General features: G+C 34.1%; 2 protein-coding genes and 1 long non-coding RNA gene across 3 annotated transcripts; 1 reads left to right on the forward strand and 2 right to left on the reverse strand.

Annotated features, from left to right (window-relative positions):
• Positions 1-5,077: 5,077 nt before the first annotated feature.
• LOC134231924 (uncharacterized) lies at positions 5,078-12,066 on the reverse strand. Its single transcript, XR_009984658.1, has 5 exons — positions 11,879-12,066; positions 11,566-11,721; positions 10,112-10,251; positions 5,484-5,684; positions 5,078-5,140 (listed from the first exon to the last, which is right to left on the reverse strand). It is a non-coding gene; the product is annotated as an uncharacterized LOC134231924 (long non-coding RNA).
• Positions 6,212-8,890, forward strand: LOC134231923 (uncharacterized). Its single transcript, XM_062713875.1, has 2 exons — positions 6,212-6,285; positions 7,133-8,890. The coding sequence occupies exon 2, from the start codon at positions 7,145-7,147 to the stop codon at positions 8,816-8,818; it is 1,674 nt and encodes a 557-aa protein (XP_062569859.1). The 5' UTR covers positions 6,212-6,285; positions 7,133-7,144; the 3' UTR covers positions 8,819-8,890.
• A 641-nt stretch (positions 12,067-12,707) lies between the features above and the next one.
• LOC134231925 (uncharacterized) lies at positions 12,708-14,369 on the reverse strand. Its single transcript, XM_062713876.1, has 2 exons — positions 14,088-14,369; positions 12,708-13,137 (listed from the first exon to the last, which is right to left on the reverse strand). Exons 1-2 carry the CDS (start codon positions 14,203-14,205, stop codon positions 12,887-12,889), a joined length of 369 nt encoding a protein of 122 aa, XP_062569860.1. The 5' UTR covers positions 14,206-14,369; the 3' UTR covers positions 12,708-12,886.
• Between the last annotated feature and the right edge of the window lie 7,664 nt (positions 14,370-22,033).

Raw genomic sequence — 22,033 nt, forward strand, 5'->3', positions numbered from 1 at the left:
CGTCTAAGGGTCTGTATCTGGATCATCCTTGCGACACGTTTTATTCACTTTCAGTTTAGTGTTTATTTGTCCTTTAAATTACTTTTAAAATTAAAAAAACAAGTATAAAGATTTGTTTAAACACTTTTTTCTTTAGTGTGTGCGTCATTTTTTATCGTCAAATTATCACAATTTGACAGTTTTTGACAGACTTAACCTAACCGGTATTGATCTAGATCTTCCTCTGAGGCCAATGTTTTATGTCAAATACAGCTTTAAAAATTGTTATACGTGGTTCTAAACCAGTTTAGAAACACTTCCATCAACACCTTCATTGGTATAATAATGGCACCAAATTGGTGTTCATAGCAATTCAGTATCATCTCAGACAATCTGAATCATTGATAGAGCGGTGCACATAAGTGCAAGATGCACAAGGAGGGTCTATATGTTGCCAAAAAGCATCTGTTGAAAGCACTTGGCTGCAAAATCTCCAGACCTTAAGGAGGCTCTCTACAACGTCACAACATGGCGTACTTCCGTTGAAACGCCATTTTGATCCCAAAAGATCGAATTCAAATTCACTTAACACCGATAAATTACTGGAATACCGAGTATAACACAACATGCGATATTGTGGATGGAACGTACAACTGCACGTAGTTAGTCTATTTAATAACCTGGAGGTAGAGAAGAAGATTTTGAAAGAAATAATGCATTTCCACTCTATACTTATTTAGCCCCACCCTAGCACTAGAACCTCTGACCCCAGGGTCATGAATTTCACAATTTAGGTAGAGGACTCAATCTTGATTACAATCATGGAAACAGCTTTATTGCTTGATGTCCAGGAGTAAAGAAGAAGATTTTTAAAGATTGCATTAATTTTAGTGGTTTGGCCCCATCCCTCAGGCCCCAGGGGGACAGGGATAATTAAATTTATAATTTTGTTCCCCTTCAGCCATAGATGTTTTGTGCCAAATTTGGTTGATATTGGTTCAGTGGTTGCAGAGAAGTAGATGAAAATGTTCAAATGTTAACGCACAACTCACGACGACGGACGAAAACGGATAGCAATAGATCACCTGAGTTAACTGAGGTGACCTAAAAATCAAACAACGTTGCATATGTCCTGAAAGTCCATGACACATGAAGTACGCTAGAAGAATACCACAACTCTATTACAGCTATGACCAGCAGATGTCTTCGTGACTCAAAAAATGCGCACAAACTATTTCAACTCAAACATTGCTACTGATGTCAATTCTCAAATATTGATAAATGACAGGTCAATGCATTGTGTCCACGTTGTTGACTTGTATGGTAACTTTAACTGTGACAAAAAACAATAATGTTCAGGAGGAATGAGTATTAACACTAATCGTAATCTTGTTATTGGAAATGATAATACTGGAAAAATCCAAATTATCAAATAACTAGGGTGATTCCCGTGATGGACATTATGAGAGATAAAAAAGAAGAAAAAAACATCTCATTGAGCTCTTTGTTGCATAATGATTCCCTTGCCCATTTTACAATTTAGAAAAAGTGTAATATTAAAAAACACCTTGATAGAATTCATTATCAATTTAAAGAAATAACACAAAACTAGTGAAAGGGATCCCAAGTGTAAAATAAACAATGTCCTTTGTACTATGTACTATGAATAATAATTTTCCTTGCACCTTTCAAAGTTCCATGAATGTCCATGACCTAATTATTAAGAGTGTATATGCATGAAGTTACTTTCCCTCACTGCAGCTTCATGACATACTAATTCCAATAAACGACGATATTAAGGAAGTGTCATCAGTTACCATGTTTGACACTATTGTACAAGCAATAAGAGATCAACAAGGAAAAAAAAATATGCAAGGTTGTGCTTGATATAGGAAATCAGCTGGTTACTGAAATTAATAATAATATATATAATATATATAATCCTCAGGAAATGCGTGAATTAAAATTTTGCAAGCACGCTGTCTCAAGTAATTACGTAAAAATAAAGCGAAGAAAACATGCTTTACAGTGTTCTAAAGTAGAAACTGCTTACTATATCTAATACACATCGCTGCCATTTGCATATGTGTAAGAATCATAATAGAGCCATATTTTGATGCATTATATAATCATACAAACAAATGACTCTATTTGTTACACACTGCCTATTTCTGACCTAATTATATTTCATCAAGTAATACATGTACTAAAGACAAAGAAATATTATTTCTTAAATATATAAATACCTCACATTTTCTTTAAGACTGGAACTGGGAAATAATTGGGGCTACTATAAATATGGAGATGGCTGCTTCTGCAAGCTTTACAGGTCCTCTTTACATAGTACTGTGAATGGAGGCATTTTATTTGCTGAAAAAAAATACACAAACTGAGCTTGTCAGTGTCAAAAAACCAAATGACCAAATGTGATGAAAACAATGCCTGACAAGTCTTAAATCAAACTTTCTAGTTAACCCTTAAAATGAATGTTGTTTTAATAGCAATCACAAATTTTAAAATTTCCAAGGTAATTAATAGATTCATAAGAAATTTTCCTTCCTTATTCAATAGACTCTGGATTTTCATCAGAGTCTATTGTTTTTTGAATCTGAGGTCCATCATGGAGTCGTCATGAATTGTCTCCCTTGTGGTCTCCTGACTGAGTACACACAGACATGACGCCGCCTCAAACATGTTCAGCTGCTCCCTCAAGTCTTTTACCTCCCCCTGTAACAGAACATAATTTAATTAGCATTAACAAAGAAGATATCGTAAATCACCATTTATTAACAAGAAGTTAATTTTCAAGTAATTACACAAGCAAGTGTTCTCAGGAAAATATTATCCTCGCATATATAAGAATTCCTAAGGATTACATAGAGCAGTAACAACAATTTGTGAAAATATTGTGAAAATAAGGTCTCGCGAAAATTTAGTGTTCTACAATAGTAATACCCATTCTTATGCAATTTATGAATTTTGTTTGATGCTTATGTCTTATTTTGTTGCATAATATATGAAATATGACATCAGTGCATTAAAAAGTATCTTACAAAATTAAACGATTGAAAAACATTTTATTACACTGAGTCCTGTTTAAGTAATTTAAAGGTACTTGGACACAGATTTGAAGTTATTATTTTCTCTATAATATTACAACTTATATATTTTAATAGCATTTCACACAAAAATTAATTGAAAATCTTCTTTTGTTTAAAAGATATTGAAATTTCAAATTTTTCGGCGGGTTTGATTGACATATCCTTGCACTCTCACAAATTTAATTTTATTCTTAATAGGAAAAGTGGCAATCTCGTTTTGTATAAATGAAAAATATAAATACAAATTCGAAAGCAAAACAAACACAATATATTGTCAGTCCGTGCAATTTTAAAAAAATCTGAATATAAACAATAACAGAACTCGAGCCCTGTTTACAAAAACTGTGTACATAACACGAGTGTGTCGATTTAATATTTATTTAAGGTGTTTTGCTTTCAAACATCAATAAAAGTATTTTTTAAAAAGTTTTAATATTTCTCATTTACAAAATTACTTTTCCAAGATTAAGAATTAAAAACAAGGATGTGAAAAACAAAAAATTTAAAGTTTTAATAACTTTTAAAAGAAATAAGATTCTTAATTAATTTTTGTGTGAAGTGCTATTAAAATATATAATTCGTGATATTCTACAGAAAAAATGAGAAAATATTAACTTCAAATCTGTGTCCAAGTACCTTTAAGACACTCAGTAGCTGTTTCAACAAAAATTGGTTGGATTAGACATCAATCTGCTTTAGACAACATTTGGCAAGCCTCGCCCTCTGACATGTTTTCTTACCCTCGCACAAATATCATTTATATTCAAGACAGAAACCATGTATTTTATATTTGTAATGCCTAATGGCAAATATTAAGCAGGTCTTTCAGTAAAATACTCTACTTTTAATATTTTTTAAATATTTTTTTTTGGGGGGAGAGGGTGTGTGTGTTAGGATATTAATAGAATTAAAAAAAAAATAGAATTCGAAATTGTTCACCAAACAAGGGGGGAGGGAAGGGAGGGGGTGGTTAAAAATGGATGGAGTTAATATTCATTGTAAAAGTCTTGATACTATTACCTGATAAGATAATATCATTTCATCAGCGATTTTCTTAGATGCTGTACATTGCTGAAGCTGAATCTTCAATTGGAAAATGTCGATTTTGAGCACTTTAAAGCAAATTATACAAATACTACAAGAGACATTTTGTTCAAACTATAATATTTGATGAGTAATACTATATCATACAATATATTTAAGAAACACAAAATTCTACAGGTCACATTTACTATAGGGTTATATCAAAATGCAAAAAAAATAAGCAAATTTTACTATTTTTATAGAGACATTTTATTACAAAATATGACGTATACTAATGGATACAATATATGAAAACATAATAAACGTCTTGTTACCAGAGGGAGATATCAAAATGCAAAAATCAAATTTCTATGTTTTAAATTTCAAGAACGTATGTTTATTACTTTTTCTTTAATAATATTTTTATTACCCCTTTCTTTAAGAGCTACAGATTATCATTACGTCAAAAACACACTGCAACGACCTCAACCTACCTATCAATTGAAAAATCGGTTAAAAATCAGTTATATCAATTTGGTATTACGTTTTTATACCTATAATTACTTAATTCTGTTTAATTTTAATAATTAAGCGAAAAAAGTTGCATTAAAACAGTAAATACGCTTCATTTTACTATGATGCGCGAAATATAGCGCAATGGAAACTATAGTCGGCCCCCTTAAATTTACAATATCACATACGTATTATATTCTTGATCATTTAGTAAATTTAATAGAAGAATCCAAGTGTTTATCAGATACTCTAAGCACTATCTACTTAACAAAAAAAGGTCCTTCTCAAATTAAATGCTTAATAATACACATATTTATACTCAGCATAATTTCAATCTGAACAGGTATATTTTTTAAAACTTTTCTTTTTTGTACATACCTGACTCTAGCAGCATCCTACATTGTTTCTGGGAATCTTCCAAGCTGCAGGTCAGACGATTGATTGTATCGGCTCGTGAGATCTGAGTTTTCGGCCTCTTTATAACTCTCGTTCAGTTTCTGTCTCAATGTTGAGTTCTCTGCATTCTGTGAGAAATTAATATTTGAATTCTATTTTTCTAGACTAGTTAGTGTAGGAGAATAGCCCAGAAACTAAAATGAATTGCACATGAAATCTGCCAGTGTGCTATTTAAAATCAACATAATTTTTTTTATAAATTATAAAAAAGCTGAGAGAAAAAAAAAAATCAGAATTTCTCAGGGTTTATGAATTATGCTCTTTATTCACTCATTTTTAAAATACTATAAAGGAACTTGAATTTAATATTTTATACATGTATCAAATTATTTTTTCCATTTCTGAGTTGTCACCCTTAACAAAGATATATAATTCTTTATTAATGAATTTTGGCAGAAGTAAAATAATTACCAGATCATTAAGTTTATCTGTGAGATCGTCTATCTTCTCTTTGAGAACTTTGACCTCCTTGTCATGTTTCTGATGGACTCCTGACAAAACTCACTCATGCTCAACTCGAGCTCTGTTGAGACTGTCTGATGCCCCCATCTCAGCAAGCTGTTGGTTCAAAGTCTCTATTGTGGACTCAGCAGTCTGCAGGCTTTTAACTGCCTGGAATAATATTATAATAATAAAAAAAAAAATAATTTATACTCAAAACAAAACTTATTTTCTATCAGTCCATTTGTATATATGTGTATAACATATGGATCTGAAAAAAAAATACTGATTTAAGGCTTACAGCTAATTTTAAAATCACAGGTATCATTACTACTTGAAGTGTTCTATATAAGGTTTAGTGATTTCTTAATGCCAATTTAAATGCCATTAATTCTATCAACTTTGAGCAAGATAATAATGCCTTCACCAGAGAATAAACCTATTATGCCTGCTATCTATGTAGTATTGTAGACATTGACATTTACACCCAGATCTTGATCAGGAGTTGGAAAAAAAACAAATTTGAAGATAATAGACAACAGACCATTTTTTAAAGGTCTGATTTTTGCATGATTAGCTAATGTTTCTCTGTCTAATATACAGCTGCACACAATGAAATGATGACCAAGTTTTAAGCTTTGAAAATTTAAATCACCTGACTACCCGACAACCCAAGGATACTGAGCTGTATATTGATCTAGAAAATTCATTACACAAGTTTAAAACGAAAGATAAAAAAATATTGAATTTTATAGAGAATTGACAGGAAATAGTGAGTATGTTATGTTATGGAGTCTTTTGATGTTTAATATCGATTAAATAATGTTGAACTGATAATGTAAAATTTTAAAAACTATTTCAATCATGTACAGCATTAAAAATATCTTTTTTAGGGGGGGGGGGTTAAATTTCTTAGTATAATAATTTGTTTTATTTGTGACTTTATATGACTGACTTGCTTATGGTTCTGCATGACAGAGTGTCTATGTTGTATGCATATGCATCAATCTGACAATTAAAAATTTTATGAAAGTCAATGATTGCATTATCGCTGTGTACTTCAACCCGTAGCTGCAGATCTGTAGCGTTATGGTTTTATGTACTTGTCTTTGACCATAATGCTACAGATCCTGTAATGCAAAAAAGGTGCAATTTATGGCACAATATTTTTTGCGCACTTTTGAGGATAATTTCTCCACTTTCTAGGCATTGGTCAATCAACTACCTTTCACTCCCTAGGTCTAGTCACATTCTGTAGCCTTTATGTACATTTTATCCATTTTATAGTCTGAAGTGAATTTTCCACAATCTAACAAATAATTTTAATCAAGTGAGTTTATCACTTTTAGAGACGCCTATCAAGGGTAAATAGATGGATAAAATATACAGATAAGTTAAATAATGTGCGTAGAATTAGGGAGTGAAAGTTAGTTAATTAACCAATGCTGGAAAGTGGAGAAATTCTCCCCAAAATTGCGCAAACAATTGAGCTGTAAATTGCACCTTTTTTACATTACAGAATCTGTAGCGTTATGGTAAAAGACAAAATATATTAAACCATAACGATACAGATCTGCAACTACTTCAACCAGGTAAATATGATTTTATTATTATCCTAGATCACATTAGATATGGCTACTGCCCAAGGACAGATTGTAATTCGCTGTCAGTTGTGCTCAAATCCTGTTGAACATCATTGCAATCTTTGTCATGTGAACCTCTGCCCTTCATGCATACCAGAACACATGGCTGACAAATCAAGAAGACATGAAGTTGTAGAGTACACTTTCAGAAAAGAACATTCAGTTATTCTTCCATCATGTCTTACACACGAGAAATACCATTGTGAGACGTATTGCAAAGACTGTAGAATACCAATCTGTCTTCAGTGCCTCATGGGTTCACATAAAAAGCATGAGTTTACTGATATCAATGCTATTCTTCAAGAGCATAAACAACAACTTATTTCCGACACAGAAGAATTAGAAAATACAATTGTTCCAAAATACAGAACCATCAATCTAAGTACATCTGCTGAGTTTGACAAAGTTCTCTCCGCCATAAAAGAACAAGAAGATAAAATCTGCCAAGCTGTACATAAAAAAAGCACTCAGCTCACAGAAGAAGTAAGCAGTCAAAAGAAAGAAGCTATTAGAAAGAACAAAGAAAGGCAGTCTTCAGCAGAAAAAGCTGAAAAAGAAGTCAATAGAATTGTTAAAGAAAATAAAGATATCCTTAAAGGAAATGATGCCACAGCCATACTTAATTATCAATCAAGGAATGAGGATTTCCAAAAAGGCCCACAATTACAAAGTTTTTCTTGTCCAAAGTTACTCCCTGGTATTATTAAAGAAAACCAAATTTTAGAAATGTTAGGGTTTCTTCAGAATAGGGATGAACTGCAGAAAAAGGCTGGAATGCTGAAAATGATGGATAAACCTGTAGTACTATACACAATAGAAAGTCCTTATGGACACCATCGTAATTTTTCTAAGAGACATCATGGTAAAAGTTATGAAGAATTTGATTTAACCGGTAAGCGTCAGCTGTGGAAAGTGCAGTGTGTTGGGAGAGATAAGATCATGACCAGTGGAGACGGCAAAACAATCCAGGAGATAGACAGGACAGGATCCATTATAAGAACAATTAATACAGATACTCATATCAGGGCATTATCAATTAATTTTCAACAGGAACCGGTGTTTGCTTCAGCTGAGACAAATGATCAAGATATACACATTTTTACTAATGGTGAAGTTAAGGTTTTGTTAAGCACACCTGACTGGTATTCTGTAGGACTTCATTATACAGTAAATGGAGATCTTCTAGTGAGTATGTGCATTAATGATTATAAAGAAAGTAAAGTGGTGAGATACTCAGGGACCAAGGAGATTCAGAAGATCCAGTATGACAGTCTGGGACAGCCTCTGTTTTCTACAGATAGATTAACTATGCTTCACCTTACAGAGAATGGCAATGGAGATATCTGTATTGCTGACCGTGCTGGGAAGGCAGTTGTTGTGGTGGATTCTTCTGGGGGATTAAGATTCAAGTATACAGGCAACCTCTCCAAACAAACAAAGTACAGAGAGTTTACACCATCAAAAATTGCTACTGATGTCAATACTCATATACTGATAAATGAGGACTCAAATAACATTGTCCATATTATTGACTGTGATGGAAACTTTGTCCGTTACATAGAACATCCATGTAATGGAGGACTCAGTATTGATGTAGATCACAATCTTGTTATTGGAGACTGTGATACTGGAAAAATTCAAGTTATCAAATATCTAGAGTGATGAACAGTATGAAAAATTACATTCAAGACAGTGTGTCACCATATTTCCTTTGAATGTGCACAGTTTTATGTGGTGACATGTGAAAAAAAGTCAAGTATGGAAAAACATGTCTAAGATTCATTACTAGTATGCAGCTATTCTAAGAGCTATAATTACCTCCAATGTGTATGTTAAAATACACCTTGATTTAATTCATTATCAATTAACAAAAAATATCAAATGTGATTATAATACATGTTCATGTTTAGAATGTACCACGGTTATGCCGCAGAAAATATTTTAAAATGCTACAGAATGAAATATGAACAAGAGGCCCATGAGCCACATCGCTCTCCTGAGCACTGTGGCTAGGAAAAAGTAGTAATTGAGTTTAAATCCAAAAGTAGTCCCAAGACCAATCATGGCTTTGCTATTCTTGAGAAGATGCTTTTCAAAGAATTTTCCTATATATGTCTATGAAAAACTTTGATTGGCCATTGTGGCCCCGCCCTATCCCTGGGGGTCATAATTTGAACAAATTTCAATCCTCACTACCAGAGGATGCTTCCATACAAATATGATCAATTATGCCTTTGTTATTCTTGAGAAGAAGATTTTTAAAGATTTTTCCTATATATTCCTATGTAAAACTTTGGTCGGCCATTGTGGCCCCGCCCTACCTCCGGGGGGTCATGATTTGAAAAAACTTGAATCCTCACTACCTGAGGATGCTTCAATACAAATATGATCAATTATGGCTTTGTTATTCTTGAGAAGAGGATTTTTAAGGAATTTTCCTATATATTTCTATGTAAAACACTTTGGTCGGCCATTGTGGCCCCGTCCTACCCCCGGGGGTCATGATTTGAACAAACTTGAATCTACACTACCTGAGGATATTTCTCAATAAGTTTCATCTTTCCTGGCACAGTGGTTCTTGAGAAGAAGATTTTTAAAACATACCACCAAATTTTCCTTAATTCCCAATTATCTCCCCTTGAATGGCCCTTCATTTGAACAAACTTGAATCCCCTTCAACAAAAGATGCTTTGTGGCAAGTTTGGTTGAAATTGGTCAAGCGGTTCTTGAGAAGAAGTCGAAAATGTGAAAAGTTTACAGACAGACGGACAGACGGACGGACAGACGGACGCCGGACAAAATGTAATAAGAAAAGCTCACTTGAGCCTTCGGCTCAGGTGAGCTAAAAAGCCGGAAGAGAAAATGGGTAAGGGCAATAAGAAGACCAAATATTGACAACTGCTGTTAACCAAGAAGAAAAGCCTACCAAGGTTTCACCATTCCTTCACTAACTACCTCCTCTTTCCCCCTTTGAAGGGCCTCTACCTGACTTTCTGTGGCCTGGAGTTTCCCCTTCAACTGGGCATTCTCTGTCTTGGCTTCCATCAGAAGATCCTGACATTGTTTGAGACTGGTGGAGGTTCCCTCCTTCTCACCTGGATAAGAGACACTCAGTTGATAACTTTCATATATGTGTCATTCATCCTGAAACACTTATTGAGTTAAATATGCATATGCAAGATTGACCATTGATTCCTACAGACCCTAAACCATGCTACTACACCTCAGAAACAAACTGAACCGTTCCGTGCAAGAAGCGTACCGTACCGTTCACAAAACAAAACGTACCTTGCAAGAAATGAAACGTTCCATTCACAAAGCGTACCATACCATTCACAAAAAGAACTGTTCGGTTCAAAAAGAGAAGTTCACAAAGCGTACTGTATCGTTCATAAAACAAACTGTTCTGTTCACAATGCATACCGTTCACAAAGCGTACCGAACCGTGCCGTTCAAGTGGAGTAGTAGCATGGTTTCTGTTCTGTAACAAAGGTCATATTAATTCATAAATTATAACAGTTTGTGTGATACTGGACTGTGCATGCAGTTTTTATGTCTTTTCAACTTGAGTTTATCAAAACATATAAAAAAAATCACTGCTTCAGGAGACAAAATGGTGGTGAATATTTTGATTTTGAATTATGTATTGTTTAATGTATATTTTGTTGACTATGCATTATAATCAGTTGGTTAATTATAGTATTTCCTGTACTGTATTGAGTGTGTGTTTAATAATCTCTTTTGCTTCTCTACAGAGTTAACTCTCTTGCAAATTCATTTTTGTCACAAATACATATTCATCTTGAGGAACTTTGTTGTACATAATAAATCAAAAAAATAATAAAATGAAAAATCAATAATTTGTCTTTTCCCTGTCCTGTAAATATAATGTTTTGGAACTATGAACTAGAGATAATTATTAAACAAGGGAATTTAATTTATGTATCTCCAACAAATATACAGTAAAACTCGTTTATTACGAACAGGGATATTGCGAATTCATGGATATAACAAGTCATCTTGGATCCCCAGCTATATAAATTTCATGAATTTCGTATGTGGTTTTAACGAATTATGGATATAGTGAAGTAATTTCATAGGTCCCAGTGACTTTGTTATAACTGAGTTTTGCTGCATCTTCAATACCATGGATATGTCAAGGTGATTCGGTAGTTTCAACCACATTTTTCTTCAAGTATTTAACCCACGATATTTCAAATCCATGGATATACCAAAGTTTTTTTTTTGTTGTTTTCACTGAGAATGAAATAAGGAGCTTTGATTGTACTGATTAAAAAAAAATTTTGCAAAACAAGAGTGAGAGAAAATTCAATAAATGTTTTCAATGCCTTCAGCCCGTTAAATATAGAGTCAATAGTTGTTCAGCATTTCAGATGTGATACACATACCTTTGGCCAGAGAGATTTGATGTTTATAAATCCTGATCTCCCTGCTTATCTCCTGCTTGTACTGTTCAAAGTCTCAAGTGATCTCCTCGAGTTTGCTGCCTCTGGCTTTATACAGGATCTAAAGCCGAGCAAACTGTCTGTTGTCAAAAGCTCCAGCTGGAAAATGTGTAAATAAAAACATATAGAAAATTACTGTTGAACTTATCTTATCCCTTTATTAATTTTCAATTTAAAGTGTTTCAATTCTGTCCTGATTTTATACATCCAGGAAAATATTCCCATGCAAGTTAAGTGAATTCAGCATTAAATATACCTGGTCCAGTATTTTCATGAACGTCTTCTAGTTTTTGTCTTTTCTCTTTGACCTCTGGCACTTCCTCTTCACTTTCACTTTCTTCCCGGTCTCCTCTACGTTTGTAAGTAACCTGGTATTCTCCTTTGAAATCCTTATCTGGAGTATTGTCATGAACAGGATATTCTTGTGAAGAATGAACAGGATGCCCTGTTGAGACTGGGGTAGCATGAACAGGGTGCCCATGTGAAACTGACGTAGAATTTCGCAGCACAGTTAAGGTTACAAATGGAAATATCGGCGATTTTTTAAGATAAAAAATACATACTTTATGCAGTTTAGAGGTCATCTATAAATTTCAATATTGCAAGGGCATAACCAAGTTAAAAATCATAGTTTATTTTATAATTCTTTTCAACACTATATGTAGTTTGTGAAAAGTGCTGCGAACCTGTATAGATTCCCTTTTTTAATTGGTAAAATTTAATTTGTTGGGCTGCAGGTTGAATATTTTGCTTGTGAACTATATTAAATATAGCTATAATTAATTTATTTGAAAGATTTCAAGGGTTCGGGGTTCGCAGCACTTTCCAAATATCTTAATGCTTTTTGAGTTTATGTGTAAAATTTTGACAAGATACTATGAAGGTATGCCCTTGCAATAAATCGATTTATTAGGGCCCTTCCATTACTTTTTCAATGAATCTGCATACAAATACACGAGGGTATCGCTTGTATGGAGAATGCACGTTCAGTTTATTAATAAAATACTAAAATAGACATCGCATCCAAGTTAACGGCTTTTTATTTTACTGCAAATAATATTTCATTTGAGAAAAAAGAAATTTTTCATTGTACAAAATGTTACTTGATCAGCCTCTCACTGTGTACAAACTGCGTCATTTTTGCGAGATGACGTCACATTGACAAGTGCATTGCGATCGATGCATCGTTTATATACTGTTGTGTGGGATTTAACAAACGACAAATCTGCATGTAATAGTAAGTTTGTATGTAGTACACAGCTATTCAGCTGTTTGAAATAGCAAATAATTTCATTTTGTGGTATTTTGAAGACCTTATATTATGTGTGACGTCATAGTAAACATTTCCCGTACAAATTAGGCCCCGCCTCCTTACTGTAGCCTTAACTGTGCTGCGTTGTGACAAAACCTTGATCTGACTGTAGAGTGTGTTGGTATCCTTGAGAATGGGGTGTGTCTGAGTATGGCTTGTATGGGTTATCTGCCCTTGGATGCTCATCTTCATCCTGTCTGTCACTGTAATAAAAATTCAAATGGAAGAAACTACATTAACAAATCATATTCAGTGTTTGCTAATACAGTGAAGACTGTCTATTCCAACATCTGTGCATGTTTGCATATGTTTTACTGTGACTTTAGACCTTTCTTTTCACTCTCCTTTCGTTATTTTTCCATGTCACTGTATAATCCAACATCCTGACTATCCTGACATAAAATTTGTCTCCTAGTGTATGTTGTATTAGGTAATACGGTACACTATTCATCAATTATTTGTGTTGCATTATATAAATGGTGCCTTTTTTGGAGGGTAACATTTGAAATTGGCACCCCAAGGAAAACCATTGTCAACCGACGCGTCAGCGGAGGTTAACGATGGTTTTCCGAGGGGTGTCAATTTCAAATGTTACCCTCCAAAACAGGCACCATTTATTTTATTATACTGAATATCTTATTGATTTAGGACGTCAGCAAAAAAAAAAAAAAAAAAAAAACCGTCGATCGTCTTTACGTTCATGTATAGAAAGCTTTCACACTCACCGGTTCACTTATTTCCTTATTGTTTGTTTGATACTCGAATTAAAGTCATTTATCGTATAAAGTTTCGTTATTTCTGGCTTGCAAGCATGTTTCCTACACTCGCAAGCATGTATCGTCTGTCGGTTGTTGTTTTCAAGTAAGCTAAATCGGACGCAAGCTTTTATTTGCGTCAAGTTAATTCCGTTTCTTTCAAACGCGCAACTGACGTTTTGAGAATTCTACGGTGAACCGTACGCGCATAATTTCCACGCATGTGACATTACCGTTGTGTTACCTGTTGTCACGTGTGTTGCTAAGGCTCAGGATAATCGAACGGATTGTTAACTGCGTCTAAACCAATCAGATTTTAGTATTTAACATGAAAGCATAATAATACTAATCATTACTTTATTGCAATGCAAAAGAATTGATAAAACCTAAATATTTACCTGTTATAGCCGATGTAGTGATGAAGATGATGATAATGGTAATGTCCAGGCAGACCCCCAACATCTGAATGTTCATCTGTCCCGCCCTCTGCTTCCTGTCTCTCTGGAATTTCCCCATACCTAAAATGATCCTCCGAAGTCACATGATGCGGTATGTATGTGTTGCCATGGTGAGAGGGGTCATAAACATTTGGCTGACCCTGATGTGAGAAGACATTTTGATTTGACCAATCAGGAACCTGGTGAAACTGATGGTGATGATGTTGTTGAGGTCTATGATGGTGATTGGGTAATTTGGTGCTGCTTTGTTCATTGTTACTATGGTAACCATCACTCTCTAACAAGCCCTCATGGGATCTTCTCAAAACTGTCGATAAAATAGGGTTGTCATCGCAGCTAGGATAAGGCTGTCCGTAAAATATCAAACTGTACAGACTGTAGTAACTTCTCTAAACTACCTAGATATGACGTCATAATAGAATATGACGTCAAGTCACTGCATACTTGAGCTAACATGACGGGGAAAGTGTCATAATTTGTACATCGCATGTAGATTTATTTTGGGGTCTTGTTGTTTATTTCAAGTTTTAGGATTGTTTTTAAGCTCAAATGTGCTGTTATGAAGTTGAGCATTTGAAATTTAAATACGCCTATTCCTTTCGCTTGTCCGATATGCACATATTCAAACAATAGAGAAAAAATATGCGTGAAACGCTCCCCTTACACGACAGTAGACAAAGTTAGAATTTAACAATTGTGTTTATATTGGACTGGCACAAGTGATAAACAAGCATAGATTGAAGATATTCTGTGTGAATCTACAAGAGAAGAATGTCCTTTAACTGAATTTTGCTGGGGGATTGCGTGTAGTTCTTCCATTTTTGTATAAATCGCGATAAAGTGTGGAAAATACCCCCTCTTATGTTGGTAAGTTGATTTTCTCGTAAAATATTTTCCTAACGAGTAAAAATTAAACTTGCCCCCAGCACTTGCTATGTACCAGAGGTCGCGATGAATTGATCTATGTAACAAACTTTGCACAATATTTTTGTTTTGCACTTGTGCCGAAGCGATTTTTTTGCAACATTTAGGAATATTATATAACAGAATTATTTTCGTAGTTTTCATTGGCTGAAAGGACGTCACGTGACATTCCTCCTTTTGCAATACTGAATAGCGACGTGAAAGCGCGTCCGCGGAAAATAATATCGCACGACACGCCGTTCGGTTGCATTGAAGTTACGAAGAACGTGACGTCATAATAAAAGAAACATGAATTTAACCTTTGTGACGTAATGACAGCCAAGTCCGTTGTGTTAGGACTGTGTCGGTGCATTCACTTTGAGTGATTATATAATATAACTATTATGGACTTCAGTGAACGGTCAATATGTGGTTATAAAGACTCATGGCAATTGATATTGACATCAGACACAGAAAATGATAGCGACCTCGCAGGCTCGGTCGCTATCACTTTCTGTGTCTTCGGTCAATATCAATTGCCATGAGTCCTTATTACCACATATCGACCTACACTGAAGTCCATAATTGTATAATATCATGAATTTCTGTCACGTGATCAACACAGTCAAGTGACATCACAAAAATGCTTTATTTTAATACCTGATAAAGCTATTATATCAAGTTGACTACAATTTCAAACAAGGATTGCATATTGACATTAAAAACTAGCTCAAGATAAAATGTATATTTTTAAGGCATTTTAAGCCTTCGGACAGCCTTATCATAACTGCGATGTAAAAATACATTTCTTAAACTAAGGCTAAGCAGTTTTTAAACTATCACTTCAATATACTGTTCTAAGATCATAAGACATTTGTATTATCATAAAAGTCATCTATGCATTAAACTGGGGGATCAAGAGTCCATGCAATTTATGCAGGACTTGTAATTTTTCTGAGTATATTTTCATAATAAAGTACAAGTAATGACTCACTGATAACATATATATTTCATGATACATACTTCCCTCTTGAGATTATCTCAGCAGCTCTTGAGATGCACTAAGGCTCATCTGGGATAGTCTCAGTGAAGACATCGAATCGCACGGAGCTATGATTGGGAGCCCTCCCCCCCCCCCCTCCCCAGGGGGATGGAGGTGAGAAGGGGAACTTTCTCCTGTTCCATCCTTCCCTGGGAAACACTATGGCAAAGGGCTCTTCATCTTCCTCCGCAATAGTTCTCTGTAAAGTGAAGACAGAATTAGGTCAAATGGTCGGTTTCCAGCATCAAGACAGAATTAGGTCAAACGGTCAGTGTCCAGCATCAAGACAGAATTATGTCAAATGGTCAGTGTCCAGCATCAAGACAGAATTAGGTGAAAAGGTCAGTTTCCAGCATCAAGACAGAATAAGGTCAAATTGTTAGTTTACAAGATAAAGACATGATTAGGTCAAGCTGTCAGTTTCCAGCATCAAAATAGAATTAGGTCAAATGGTCAGTTTCGTGCACATAAACAGGGTTACGTCAAGCTATCAATTTCCAGCATCAAGACAGAATTAGGTCAAATGGTCAGTTTCCAGCATCAAGGCAGAAAAAGGTCAAATGGTCAGTTTCCAGCTTTTTATAAGAAAAGCATATGGTTTAATTTTAGAATTATACATAGGATTCTTGGTACAAATAAGTACTTATTTTTGTCTTAAATTAGAAAAAAATGAGCTAAGTTCCCTATGTCAGCAAGATGTTGAATCAATTACATATATTTATTTATATACATTTTATTGTCCCCAAAGTAAACCCAATTTGGTCTCTTTTAGAAGAATGTATATTTGAAAAAAACTGAAAAAATGATAAAATTTGATGCATGTACAGTTATACTTGGTTCTTCAACAGAAGACAAAGCTATCAATCTTATATTGCTACTTATTAAACAATACATATTTCAACAATTATGAAAAAACCAAAATTTTAGTATAACCATCCAAAGTTTCATTAAATACTTATATGTGTATTATAAATTTGAAAAAAAACCGTATAAGGTTAAAAATTAGCTTCATGTGTATAATAGAAGATTGAATGACTGGAACCACATATTTGAAAACATAAACATCTAGATATAATGTCATCTATTTTATCATATTTGTGTAATGTGTGTATTCATATTTTTTGTTTATTCATGATACTAGAAAAATGTACATTTTGAATTCTCTCCCAACTTTGGTGTGTCTGTGTATGTGTATGTATGTTTGTGTTCAAAGGCAATAAAAAAACAAGAGGCCCATGGGCCTTATAGGTCACCTGAGCATCATGCACCAACTTTCAAAGGAAAGAATTAATGCATTTTCACTGTATAATCAATAGAGCCTCGCCCTAACACCAGAACCCCTAGCCCTGGGGCCATAAAATTCACAATTTTGATAGAAACACTCTTGCTTATCATGACTATGTACTTAATTAGTTTATTTAATACTCAGGAGCAGAAAAGAAGATTTTCAAAGAAATAATCCATTTTCACTGTATAATCAATAGAGTCACACCCTTAAACAAGAACCCCTGATCCTGGGGCCATAAAATTGAGAATTTTGGTAGAGACACTATTGCTCATTATAACAATGAACTTGATTAGTTTATTTAATACCCAGGAGCAGAGAAAAGATTTTCAAAGAAATAATGCATATACTATATAATCAATAGAGCCCCGCCCTAACAACAGAAACCCTGGCCCTGGGGCCATAAAATTAACAATTTTGGTAGAGGACTCAATGCCGATTACAATCATACAGTTTGACTGTTTGATGTCCAGGAGTAAAGAAGAAGATTTTTAAGGATTGCACTAATTAAAGTGGTTTTTGTCCCATCCCCAATGCCCCAGGGGGGCAGGGACCATTAAATTCAAAATTTTTGTTCCCCTTCACCTACAGATGCTTTATGCTAAAATTGGTTGAAACTGGTTCAGCAGTTTCAGAGAAGAAGTTGAAAATGTTTAAATGTTAACGCAGGACGGACCACGACGGACGAAAACAGATAGCAATAGGTCTCTTAATTTACTCAGGTGACCTAAAAAATAAGCATAATGTCTTGTTTCTCCAATTTCTTTTCTCAATTTAAATACTTTAAAAATAATTTTGTCAACAACGTTTATTTTTAAATATTTGTTGGACAAATTTTATAACAATGAAAGCCTATTATATATAGTAATAAAGCCTCACGTATCTTCCTTGGACCGGAAGTGAAGGCTGTGATTGCGTGAGTCTCCGCCCTCATCCGACGTCACCAGAAAACTCATCATCTTCATCAATTAAATCATCAAACGCATCCTTTACCAAGGCTTTCAGCTGTAAATAAATAATCTCATCATCAATTAAATCATCAAACGCATCCTTCAGCAAACTTTCAGCTGTAAATGTATTAACATTAGATAGAAAATCATCAAACGCTTTAAAAAGAGGAATTTATCAATAACAAACTATTCAATATTGTGTGTAATTTTGACACCATTCACTACCTGTAACAAGAGTGCATACAAATCTCTTATATCATCATACACAGCAGGGTGAACTTTGACCCAAAAATAACCTTTACATGGACTCAAATTTGACCTCTTATTTCGGTCATTTTACATAGTACTTAAAGTAAATGGGTTAAGGTAAAAGTTTCCTTTTCCAGTACCAAACTGAATATCATGGACTTCCATAAGAACTATCAAGCAACAGTACTTAGTGAATACATTCCAGACATAAGTAGAGTTCAAGTAAAAATTATATCCTGAATTATTCTGTCTGGTTGAAAGAAAAGTAATATATTCCATTTTATTTTTACGTAAAATGCGGAGAGAGGGTTAATATTCTGTAGAGTTCAGAACAGACTTTAAGTTTTCCATTTCAGAATTGCTCTATGACTGCCTAACTGTTTCTATCACATCAACAATCAAGCAATCAGTAAGCCCTTGTTTTTGAATAGGATGGATTCTGATTTCAGCAATCATCAACTTTTCTCATTAGATTGCAACTTTCACTGACTGGAGCATCATTTCAATCTCTTAGAAACTCTTGAATAGGATTAGGAACTAGCATTTTGATTGAAACAATATTTGTTCAGTATAAACTAAATAGATTGGGCAACAGGCTAAAAACCTATAAGTACCCTCTCTTTACAACAGGTCAAGGTTACAATACAGTGAACAGAGTGTATATTTGCAATTTATATCTGAATATGAGTGCTCACATTCACATTTACACACACCCTCGCACACACATAACCACACTCTGACTCGCACAGATCCAGATCAAAATAAGTATAACAAAGCCTAACCTTTTATAAGCCCACTCGGGAATACCTTTACAGTTTTTCTAAGCACACAAATCCTCAACCCTGAGAGCAATGAATAATTAACAATACTTAAACTGTACGAAGGGAAAATGGAGAGGAAGGAGGAATAAGTACATTACTCATAAATTCATACAAAGAATGGAATATGAAATATAAATCATTAAATGCAATAACCTTAATGATTGACCACTGACCCTTTTGATCTGTATGCTGAAATTGACCTCATTTTGTTGCTGTTCATTTTCCGTTTGAAGCTCCTTTTCCTGCTGACAATGAAGGTCAAGGCCATCAAAGTTCATCATACTCAGACCGGGATTCAGGGCACTTCGGTTTGTACTCATCTTGTACCTTGACTTTCTCAACGACCTTGAGCATCATCAGTCACAAAACTGAAAATTGAAAAAAAATATTTATAAAGACAACATATCCTCACAATCAGAAATCCTGTGTCTGCTCATGGCCCTGAGATACATTATAAACTTATTTCTAATTTTTTTTAAAGACTGAGGCAATTCCAAGTGATATGAAAACATTGGTAATTTATGAATTAAATTTTAAAAAGAGAACTTTTTGTCATGTTTATTATTGTGTATAACTTCACTCTCCATGCAGAATACGATTAACTTTTATACTACCTGGTATCTTCTACTTCTTTACTTGTAAAGGGTGTCCAACCCATCACACAACTTTGACAAGAGGTGCACTTTAAAATCATCTATTTACAGATGCAGGATAAAAACAGTTTTGAATCAGGTATTTATTTACTACGAGTCTGGTCTGAATTGACTCATAGTTACGTGTATTTAGTATGCAATTCCATTCTCATTATATTGCAGGTTCCATTGTATCTTGGTATATTCCAAATATTCCTAGGTAAATTATCTCAATTTTTTTTTGTTTAAAAACTACCTGACCGTCATATAAATTTTAAAACTTTGGAGATGATTAAAAAGTATTGAACATAAAACGTAATTTTACAGATTTCCATTCCCATTTTTATTATATTTAGACCATTGATTTTTTAACCTTGTAAAATCGTGGACCATAATAAAGTTCATGTTTTGAAGGCCTTTAGTTTGAATGATTGTTTATTTTTTATGTCGAATAACATCGTAAATTTAAAAAAAAAATTGGAGTCAACGTCAACTACATGCTTCCATGTTTTCCCATACCGTGATACAACAACACTCTTAAATTTAGGAGGTAAATAAGACGTTGACTTCCCGTTTTCAAAATAGGCACAAATTAACAAATTAAACAATGCAAGCCTGGAAAATAGATTGACACTAAAAAGTTAGGCCATAGTTTGGTTTGTGAATATCAACTGATAGAAGTTAAAGTAAAAATATGGCATTACACTTTATTATGCGGAAATAGTAAGTACCACCAAAAATGAGACACCAGTATATAGTACCACAGGAGATCGCAATTTTATCAATAAAGTCAACAGAAATCACTCAATTGACCAAGCCATGTGTATGCTTAGGCATGGTTCATGGCTTGGTCAATCGAGTGATTTCTATTGACTAAATTGATAAAATTTGATAAAATTGTGACTGAAAACTACTGTACTAAAAGTAGTTTGAGAAAAAGTTTACCTCTACACCCACCCCCCACCTACCTCTAACCCCCCCCCCCCACACGAAATAGGATTTTCATTCTTTTCCTTTTTTTTTTTTCCTTCCTTTCCATTCATCAAACTACGATATATATTACGATACATTGGTAAGAATCCCCCCTTCTCCATTAAGACCCCTCCAGTAAGTGATCAGATCTCCTCCAAACCATAACATGTCAGAAAGCGTATGTATTCTTTATATTGTGCAATATTTACGCTAGCTCTAGTTATCTTACCCTTCAGACAATAATCATAATCATCGAAAGAAAAACTTCTTCTTTTCTTAAAGTCATACATCAAACAAATTGTGCTTCGACGTGAAGAATTTTTAAAAATCCCAGACTCAAACAGGAACATCTCAGCATGTGTCGACATGTTTTCAGAGCCGCGGTTGAAACCAAAACATTTCTCTCTACTCGAAAAATCTTGGCAATAAAAATATTTTACAAAAAATAACATTTAATTTGGCAAAAAAATCCTCATTGGATTTGTTGTAAATGTGGTTAAAGATGCAGGAAAAATGAAAACGTGTGCTTACGTTCTGTATCCCTTCGAAGAGAGCGCCATTTGACAACATATCCATAGGCGCTCCTCATATACATCTGCAAATGACGAAATATAAGTATATATAGGTCTACCCCCTCTATATCTTTATAGTATAGAGGGGGTAGACTTATATATACTTATATTTCGTCATTTACAGATTTACATGGGGATCTATAGTATAGAGGGGGTATACCTATATATGCTTATATTTCGTCATTTACAGGGGGTAGACTTATATATACTTATATTTCGTCATTTACAGATTAACATGGGGAGCGCCTATGAACATATCCCAGAATTCCTCAAAAGGAAGTCCAACAGGTGACGACTAATGAGAGGAAAAGACATCACCAGTGAAGAGACAAAGTAGACAGAGTTACCGCTCATGGTATATGTGGTATGTTTATTTTGTAATTTTGTCCTTTAAAAAAATGAAAAAGAGTTTTGCAATAGAGAGAAAAAAAAAACAGTTTTGTATAATAAAAATGAATGA

The sequence above is a fragment of the Saccostrea cucullata genome, unplaced genomic scaffold (genome assembly GCF_032062105.1).
Source record: "Saccostrea cucullata isolate Sc308-1 unplaced genomic scaffold, CSIRO_AGI_Scuc_v1 ctg15301, whole genome shotgun sequence".
Taxonomy (NCBI): Eukaryota; Metazoa; Mollusca; class Bivalvia; order Ostreida; family Ostreidae; genus Saccostrea; species Saccostrea cuccullata.